We start from the raw sequence: 9,730 nt of genomic DNA, 5'->3' as shown, positions 1-9,730 counted from the left end.
GTGACTCTAAATTGACCGTAGGTGTGAATGTGTTTGTCTCTACACTGTAAAAAATGATTTGTTGTTTTAACTTAAAAAAGTTAGTGCAAGGGTTGCCTTAAGGGCTGACTTAAAATTTTGAGTTCACTGAAATTAATATAGTAAGTTCACAACAATTTAACTTACTATGTGAATTCCAGTGAACTCAAAATTTTAAGTCAGCCCTTGCACTAACTTTTTTAAGTTAAAACAACAAATATTTTTTTTACAGTGTATGCATCAGCCCTGTGATGACCTGGTGACTTGTCCAGGGTGTACCCCGCCTCTCACCCATAGTCAGCTGGGATAGGCTCCTGCTTGCCTGCAATCCTGTAGAACAGGATAAAGCGGCTACAGATAATGGATGGTGTCAGACGATCCTTTGCTTTAAAAAATATATATATAGTAGTCTCAGGTACAATGAGTGCAGCTTAGGAAATGAGCTATAGGTTTTCCTGAGTATTTCAGCGTCCCGACGGACCTTTGTCAGGACTGGGGAGTCCCAGTGGGGACACGCAACTCAAAATCGGGACTGTCCCGGTCAAACCGGGACGTCTGGTCACGTTATGAAAGACAGAGAGAGAGAGAGAGAGAGAGAGAGAGAGAAAAAGAAACAGATTGAGAGAGTGAAAGAGAGAGAGAGAGTTCTCAGAAAATGGTACAAAACTGACTTGGCAACTTTGGTTCATGTATCATTTATGAGAAAGGTGCATGTAATCTTACATAAGGTAAGATAAGGAAGCACTAAGGAAGTGTGTGTGTGTGTGTGTGTGTGTGTGTGTGTGTGTGTGTGTGTGTGTGTGTGTATTAGAGGGGCTCGTGCTTGTCCACACAATATCTTGAGCTCGACGTGAATAGGTTTCATTTCACAGGAACATGAAATGCCTGAGCTCAAACCGATCTGCTTTCGTTTTCCTTTCTCCACCTCGCCCCTGACACAGGTCCTTATATAAACACAAGTCAGCTGTCAGCTGAGTACAGTGTTGAGACACGGCAGTCCAGCATGTTGCTTTCCAATCAAGTGGTCTTGGTGAGGATGCTCCTGCGGCTGTGTATCAGTAATGTGCACTCTGTGTTTTCTGAGATTATGGGTTGGGTGTTTACTGGCTGGATGAGGGTGACCAGGGTGCAGCTGAATCCTCAGTCCAAGCGCCCTAAACTCACAACTAGAGCTGAAGTCACCACACCGAGCAGTGTGAACTACCATTTCACCCGCCAGTGCAATTACAAGTGCGGCTTCTGCTTTCACACAGCAAAGACATCCTTCGTTTTGCCAATAGAAGAGGCCAAGAGAGGTTTGCAACTCCTGAAAGAAGCAGGTAAGTCAATTTATGATTAGTCCAGAAATGTCCCATGAACTTCATATATGAATATTGTTTTTAGCCACATGTCATATTTCACGCATTTTTCACCTGTAGTGCATGCCTTTTTATTTTTCCACATTTTCCCTCCACATAATTCATTTATTTTTCACCTGTAGAGCAACGTGGGCCAATATCATTAAATAGCCTGCCCATTAGGTTTATACTGGGCAGCTCTAGAGGGGTGAAATATGAACACACGTTGACAGTCTGGGCATACTGACTTATCAGTGAGGTTCAGATTTCTGGCACCCCTAATCTAGATCACCTTCTTCTCATTTTTCTACCTATCCACTATTGTTATCATTAGGAATGGAGAAAATCAACTTCTCAGGTGGAGAACCTTTCTTGCATCAGAAGGGTGTGTTTCTGGGAGAACTGGTGCAATACTGCAAGCAAGAGCTTCAGTTACCGAGCGTCAGTATTGTCAGCAATGGAAGCATGATCAAGGAGACCTGGTTCCGGAAATATGGTAAGCTGTAGGAAAACATTTGAACACCAGATGGTAGCAGCAGCTCATTCCTAAGCTCTTGTTCTGGCTTATTCATGGAACAAGTAGCCTTAGTCAGAATGTTGATTTTGCTCTCAGATCATGAGAACTGGTCTCAGCTGACTAAATATGATAATGTTCTTCTATTTTTTTTTTTTACATAGCATTCAAAGTAAGATTAAGATCTGTAAGCACTAACGATGACAATGTACATCATCTGCGTCTTTTCTAGGAGAGTATTTGGATATTCTAGCAATATCTTGTGACAGCTTTGATGAGGAAACCAACCAAACAATCGGTCGAGCCCAGGGCAGAAAAAGCCACATAGACAATCTGTACAAAGTGCAGAAGTGGTGCAGACAGTACAAAGTGGCTTTCAAAGTCAACTCAGTCATCAACACATTCAATGTTCATGAAGACATGACTGAGCACATCACTGGCCTTAATCCTGTGCGCTGGAAGGTAGGGAGCATTGATCTCAGGGTCATGTGGTCGATGTAATATGTCCTGCAGGCACATATCCTGCAGTAACCAAATATCTCATGTGTCGATGTGTCCTGTAGGTGTTTCAGTGCCTCCTGATTGAGGGTGAGAATACAGGCGAGAATAGCCTTCGAGAGGCAGAGAAATTTGTCATCACTGATCAGGAGTTCCAGGATTTCCTGGACCGCCACCAAAGCATTAAATGTCTGGTCGCAGAGTCAAATCAAAAGGTAATATCAAGGATCACCGTCTATATCAGATCCAGAGCCAGCATCCAGTATATCCAGTATAAGTGTACCGAGCGATATTGTAGTTTTTATTCATCATTAAAACACTGTGGTAGACGACCTGTTAGTCCTGAATCTGCCAACAGTCCTGGGATGTTATTTAAGTCTATATTGTTCACCTATATATTTGTGTTTGTTTGTTTTGCAGATGAAGGATTCCTACCTGATTTTGGATGAATACGTAAGTACAGTCATAGTGGTTATGAAGTTATTAGTCAGTGGTTATTAAGTTTTCTGTGTGCTCATTCATGCACACAATTTACACAGAATATTTATGCTAAGGCATATTGTAGTGCACTCTATATTACAAAGCAGGAATGGCAACTACATTGATTTACAGTTTTAATCTTCACTTATATCGCTATCACAAACTTTAATTTGTGATGTACAGTGCAATTTTTGTAAAATAATAAATAGTATATTAATATTTGATTAACATACTTCAACTCGGTTATTTTTCTCTCTGCAGATGCGTTTCCTGGATTGTCGAGCAGGAAGGAAAGACCCATCAAAGTCCATTCTGGATATTGGAGTAGAGGAAGCTATAAAGTTCAGTGGGTTTGATGAGAGGATGTTTCTTAAAAGGGGAGGCAAATATGTGTGGAGCAAAGCAGATATGAAGCTTGAGTGGTGATACCACACAATGTCAGTCACATACAATGTCTGTTAGCATAAAATTGATTGTATGGTTTTGTTTCAATGTTAACAAGCACTTAAATATGTAATTTAATTTTATATTTGTTTTAAAGCTATTATTATTATTATTATTATTATTATTATTATTAATAGAAATTAATTATTAGTAGAAACGGAGATCGGCGCCGCCCGATGCGCCACATGGCAGGGGAAGGACTTTTTTTTTTTTTTATTATTAGTAGTAGTACCTCTGTAACATTGATTCAGTACAAATTTTGTACTATTTTTTGCACTTTAAACAAATTAAATGTATTGTGTGTATATATGTCTCTAAAATAAAGGTCTATATTTGTAACAAAAATGCTCTGTTACTAGAATTTGATTTAAAGTTAAAAGACAAAACAATAGATATTAGAGGTTTCTTTCTTTCTCTCTCTCTCTCTCTCTCTCATTTTTTCATTGGTGTTCTGCCAGATCTGATTGTGCCAGTAAAGAAAAGTTGAAATATAGTAGGCAACAGGGGCGATTTCTCAGAGACGACAAGGGAAGCCGAGCTTCCCCTAAAATTCTCTCCCCAAACTGCGGCGTCTATGACGTTGAATTCTCATTTAAAGCAATAACTTGCATAACATAATATATGCGGGCGGCACGGTGGTGTAGTGGTTAGCGCTGTCGCCTCACAGCAAGAAGGTCCTGGGTTCAAGCCCCGGGGCCGGCGAGGGCCTTTCTGTGTGGAGTTTGCATGTTCTCCCCGTGTCCGCGTGGGTTTCCTCCGGGTGCTCCGGTTTCCCCCACAGTCCAAAGACATGCAGGTTAGGTTAACTGGTGACTCTAAATTGACCGTAGGTGTGAATGTGAGTGTGAATGATTGTCTGTGTCTATGTGTCAGCCCTGTGATGACCTGGCAACTTGTCCGGGGTGTGCCCTGCCTTTCGCCCGTAGTCAGCTGGGATAGGCTCCAGCTTGCCTGCGACCCTGTAGAAGGATAAAGCGGCTAGAGATAATGAGATGAGATGAGATAATATATGCCCAAGATTGTATTTACGTTCATAACTATCCTGTAACTTATTTGAGTGATGTCTGACGAACTTGCAGTTCGGGCGGCACGGTGGTGTAGTGGTTAGCGCTGTCGCCTCACAGCAAGAAGGTCCTGGGTTCGAGCCCCGGGGCCGGCGAGGGCCTTTCTGTGTGGAGTTTGCATGTTCTCCCCGTGTCCGCGTGGGTTTCCTCCGGGTGCTCCGGTTTCCCCCACAGTCCAAAGACATGCAGGTTAGGTTAACTGGTGACTCTAAATTGACCGTAGGTGTGAATGGTTGTCTGTGTCTATGTGTCAGCCCTGTGATGACCTGGCGACTTGTCCAAGGTGTACCCCGCCTTTCGCCCGTAGTCAGCTGGGATAGGCTCCAGCTTGCCTGCGACCCTGTAGAAGGATAAAGCGGCTAGAGATAATGAGATGAGATGAGACTTGCAGTTCGCTACGAGAATCACCTTTGCTGCCAGGCTGTAACCAGCATTGCCAGATACTGCTGACGTTTTCCAGCCAAAATATGTTCAAAACCCGCCAAAATGCACTTAAAACCGCCCAATCTGGCAACACTGGCTGTAACCTTTCTTATTTCAATGGGCTCTATGCGCTGGCAGCCGGGTATCCGTTGCAGTCTATGAGAGGGCTCTGAACAGCCAATTTCGGCTAGTTGTTATTGGTTAAAATCGACAAAATCGTCACTTCCAGGGAAGCCGGGCTTCTCTGGGACTAAACGAGACAGTGGGAGGGACAAGAAGCCGGGCTGATGAAGGATTATTGGAGGTGGTGTTTGAAAGACATGAGGAGGGCGGGCTCTGTACTTCGGCGTCGGCGAGGAACACGGAAGTATGATCAGTCAGTCCCCAGTGGATGTCGAGAAAGTGTAGTCGTGTGCCAAAGTGCTGTCCGACTTTCTTTTCATATAAACGTTTCTTCTCATTGATGTCTCTGTACATTACTCTGTAAATAAATGTAAATATTACTCGTTGTGCTCCGTTAACTTTCATCCATTCTATCAGTTTGATCATTCGTGAATTCACTCGCTTATTTCATTTGTAGTTCAATCTGGTTGTAGGCTAGCTTGAGCCTTATTGGGATCTGCAGTGCTAGCTGCTAACAGAAATTGGTGAAGTCTCTGGAAAGCACAACCAGCTGGTATGACAGGGTCACAGACCATTTTCTGGAAAAGGAGCGGAGGGCAGAATTTGTGTATAAATAGTGTGCATCATATAATGTTCATGAATCTGAAGTGTGTATATTGTTCAGTAATGTTAAGAGAATGGTGGGCTCTGTGTTATAGGTTATACCTGGGTATAATATTCAAGGTTCTGTGTGTTGCATAGCCTACCTGGTTATGAATTTCCAGACTGTGTTGCAGAAGATGTTCAAGGATGTGTTGCACAGCTGGGTGTTGTGTTAAAGACTCTGTGTTGCATATCAGGGTATGATTGTTCAAGGCTCTTCGTTGAATAGACAGTGATTTTTGGATGTTTGATATTTTTGATTAAGGATATGAGGCACTAGCCTGGCAAGCCAGACTATAACATGAAATGTACAAGCAAAAATACTTTCTGCCACTAGGTAGAGTTGTCTAGTTCACTATGCTAATGGGGCACACCTTTCTATGCTTTGATATCCGGCCTACAGGTTTTATGATGAATGCGTAAAATGGGCTTCCCTTGTTTTAAAACCAGCAGCCGCCACTGGTAGGCAACATATTCACATCATTTGGATCACACACTATAAAGGTATAACAAGTTCTATCTCAGCTCTATCTACGTCTACCTAGTGTATGTGTTCTCTTTTGTTGTATTGCTACCTGTTGAGCTGTTAAGGTGATCAAAAACCTGTGTTCCTTGTTGTTGTGTGAATTCAGCTAGGTGGCACAAAGCTGAAGTTGTATATTTGTTTCTAATTGGACTTAAATACTGCATATTTGAGTATTATGTGATCTGCAGCCATGGTTAAAAAATACCAATCTTTAAAGAAGTTGCTAATTTCAGTCTTGTACTTACATCTTTGATTTGTAAAAGTGCATGTTTCATTGTTTACTGACTCTCTTTTGTAGCAAACACAGACTCGAAGAAAAGAAAGGTTTCTGCAATGCTTATTGCTTTTTAAATAGATACTACATGGAATCTTCTGGGAAAGGAAATTACTGACAAAATCTCATCTCATTATCTCTAGCCGCTTTATCTTTCTACAGGGTCGCAGGCAAGCTGGAGCCTATCCCAGCTGACTACGGGCGAAAGGCGGGGTACACCCTGGACAAGTCGCCAGGTCATCACAGGGCTACTGACAAAATATGTTGTCAAATTGTGTTTCTAGCTATTCAGACTATTCATTTTTTAGAAGGCTTCATAGGGCATTTGGTTGAGTCTAGAGGTGTGTATTGATACTAAAATCCAACAGGACATGACATAAAGTTGTGTAAGCAGGGGGTTTTGGTTTTAATGAGGCTCATGAGTCAAACATGAACATGTCACATTATGCAACGCTTTTATTCTTTAGTGACTGTCTGGTTAGGGTCAGTGCAGTTTAGGCTATTAGTTGAATATTTTTTGGGAAATAGACCCAACTAAATTTGTTAGAAAATATTGTAGACAGGTACAAACAAAATAATTACAGGAATGTGATTTTAAAAAAACAGTCCAACTTGAGACTTTGCTGTTATGACCTCAGGTGATGTAGCTGAGGTTGATGGCCTCTCAGACACAGCATTCTTACACCATGCTGACAGTGCTGGCATTTCTAATTCTGTTTTTTTTTTTTTTCTCCACCCAGTGTTTTTCAGTGTTGCCAAAGGCATATTCCCAGGGTTAATATGTAAATTTTACACACCTGCTTTGGGTTTAAATCCAAATCCGTATACAGATATGGATATTTGTAGCACTAAAACAAAAAAACAGATACAGGTAATGTGATTGTGTTACACCCTTTTGTTGCATCCATATCATCAAATTATTATGAAAATCTCAGTCTAGCCTCGGTATTGACACTGGAAAGCATCTCAAGACTGAATGTTGCTGCAGGTGGTAGACCATCTGGGTCAACTTGGAAGTTATTTCCCTTAAATAATAAACGGATCAATAAACTGATCAATAAATGTTTGAATTTTTTTTAACTTGGCTTAGTCTTGTGATGGCGGCACGGTGGTGTAGTGGTTAGCACTGTCGGCTCACAGCAAGAAGGTTCTGGGTTTGAGCCCAGTGGCTGACAGGGGCCTTTCTGTATGGAGTTTGCATGTTCTCCCCGTGTCTGTGTGGGTTTCCTCCGAGTGCTCCGGTTTCCCCCACAGTCCAAAGACATGCAGGTTAGGCTAATTGGTGGCTCTAAATTGACCGTAGGTGTGAATGTGAGTGTTTGTTGTTTGTCTCTGTGTCAGCCCTGGGATGACCTGGCGACTTGTCCAGGGTGGACCCTGCCTCTCACCCATAGTCAGCTGGGATAGGCTCCAGCTTGCCTGCGACCCTGTAAAATAGGATAAGCGGCTACAGATAATGGATGGATGTAAGAATAGTTGTATTGTTAATTACTAAATTTCTTATAGACTTATTATAAAAATAGTAAATTTTTGACATAATGTTTCATGAGTGTTATTATAGTGTGTGTGTGTATATATATATATATATATATATATATATATATATATATATATATTTTTTTTTTTTTTTTTTTTTTTTAATATATATATATATATAAGTACCAGTAAGTTGTAATCAACTGGAATATCCTTGCCCCCTGTACTTTTTTCTAGACATGGAACTGACCTGTGTGTACTACTGTTTTCTTGGGTATAACTTTAAGTATGTTTTTCTTGAATCTTCTGACATTTTCTTGCAAATTAGATTCAATTTGTAGTGTAATTAGCAACTAATGTCTAGTGTAATTTGGCCTTTGAAGATCACAAAAATTTCCCCAGAAGCTGAAGGAGCTGAGAAGCCATCTCCAGGCACCTAAAGCCCTTCAGCTTCCGGGGCCCACCTTAGGGAGCCACATTGTTCCGAGCCTTTGGCTTGCCATTTGGACAGGCTGAAATTTGGATGAACAGACAACATTTCAGACTTGTCTGTGTGGTGACAGGCTGCATAAAATTCCTTATTTCCCACACTGAGAACCTGTGTACAAGCAGAATTCTTGTGAATAAAAATTGTACGAGGGCGGCAGTGCAAGGTGGTGTAGTCAGCACTGTCAACTCACAGCAAGAAGGGTTCGAGCCCAGCGGCCGGCAAGAGCTTTTCTGTATGGAGTTTGCATGTTCTCCCCGTGTCTGCGTAGGTTTCCTCCAGGTGCTCCGGTTTCCCCCACAGTCCAAAGACATACAGGTTAGGCTAATTGGTGGCTCTAAATTGACCGTAGGTGTGAATGTGAGTGTGAATGGTTGTTTGTCTCTGTGTCAGCCCTGCGATAACCTGGCGACTTGTCCAGGGTGTACCCCGCCTCTCGCCCATAGTCAGCTGGGATAGGCTCGAGCTTGCCTGCAACTCTGTAGGACAGGATAAACGGCTACAGATAACGGATGGATGGATGGATGGATAGACAACATTTCAGACTTGTCTGCGTGGTGACAGCCTGCATAAAATTCCTTATTTCCCACACTGAGAACCTGTGTAGAAGCAGAATTCATCTCATCTCTAGCCGCTTTATCCTGTTCTACAGGGTCGCAGGCAAGCTGGAGCCTATCCCAGCTGACTACGGGTGAAAGGCGGGGTACACCCTGGACAAGTCGCCAGGTCATCACAGGGCTGACACATAGACACAGACAACCATTCACACTCACATTCACACCTACGGTCAATTTAGAGTCACCAGTTAACCTAACCTGCATGTCTTTGGACTGTGGGGGAAACCGGAGCACCCGGAGGAAACCCACGGGGAGAACATGCAAACTCCGCACAGAAAGGCCCTTGCCGGCCACGGGGCTCGAACCCGGACCTTCTTGTTGTGAGGCGACAGTGCTAACCACTACACCACCGTGCCGCCCGAAGCAGAATTCTTGTGAATAAAAATTGTACGAGGGCGGCACGATGGTGTAGTTGTTAGCACTGTTGCCTCACAGCAAGAAGGTCCGGCTTCGAGCCCAGTGGCTGATGAGGACCTTTCTGTGCGGAGTCTGCATGTTCTCCCCGTGTCCGCGTGGGTTTCCTCCGGGTGCTCCGGTTTCCCCCACAGTCCAAAGACGTGCAGGTTAGGTTAACTAGTGACTCTAAATTGACCATAGGTGTGAGTGTGAATGGTTGTCTGTCTATGTGTCAGCCCTGTGATGACCTGGCGACTTGTCCAGGGTATACCCCGCCTTTTGCCCGTAGTCAGCTGGGAAAGGCTCCAGCTTGCCTGCGACCCTGTAGAACAGGATAAAGTGGCTAGAGATGATGAGATAAGTGGCAAAAGTATGCAAACCTTTGCTTTCAGTATCTGGTATGACCTGCTT

The 9,730-nt window shown here is 42.9% G+C and overlaps 1 protein-coding gene across 1 annotated transcript; it reads left to right on the top strand.

Moving 5' to 3' along the window:
• The first annotated feature begins 920 nt into the window (after positions 1–920).
• On the top strand, positions 921–3,636 carry rsad2 (radical S-adenosyl methionine domain containing 2). The gene is made up of 6 exons (XM_060933037.1): positions 921–1,337; positions 1,690–1,851; positions 2,102–2,331; positions 2,433–2,582; positions 2,788–2,820; positions 3,109–3,636. The coding sequence occupies exons 1-6, from the start codon at positions 1,022–1,024 to the stop codon at positions 3,271–3,273; spliced, it is 1,056 nt and encodes a 351-aa protein (XP_060789020.1). The 5' UTR covers positions 921–1,021; the 3' UTR covers positions 3,274–3,636.
• Positions 3,637–9,730: the final 6,094 nt, after the last annotated feature.

This window comes from Neoarius graeffei, chromosome 11 (genome assembly GCF_027579695.1).
Source record: "Neoarius graeffei isolate fNeoGra1 chromosome 11, fNeoGra1.pri, whole genome shotgun sequence".
In the NCBI taxonomy this organism is placed as follows: Eukaryota; Metazoa; Chordata; class Actinopteri; order Siluriformes; family Ariidae; genus Neoarius; species Neoarius graeffei.
Note: the sequence above shows the minus strand (reverse complement) of the source record. Positions and strands in the feature narration are given on the sequence as shown.

Excerpts from the sequence above, each read along its gene's own strand:
- rsad2 (XM_060933037.1), top strand. The coding sequence starts at position 1,022 with ATGTTGCTTTCCAATCAAGTGGTCTTGGTGAGGATGCTCCTGCGGCTG. Across the intron at positions 1,338-1,689 it reads GCAACTCCTGAAAGAAGCAG|GAATGGAGAAAATCAACTTC; the intron begins GTAAGTCAATTT and ends TGTTATCATTAG. Across the intron at positions 2,821-3,108 it reads ACCTGATTTTGGATGAATAC|ATGCGTTTCCTGGATTGTCG; the intron begins GTAAGTACAGTC and ends TTCTCTCTGCAG.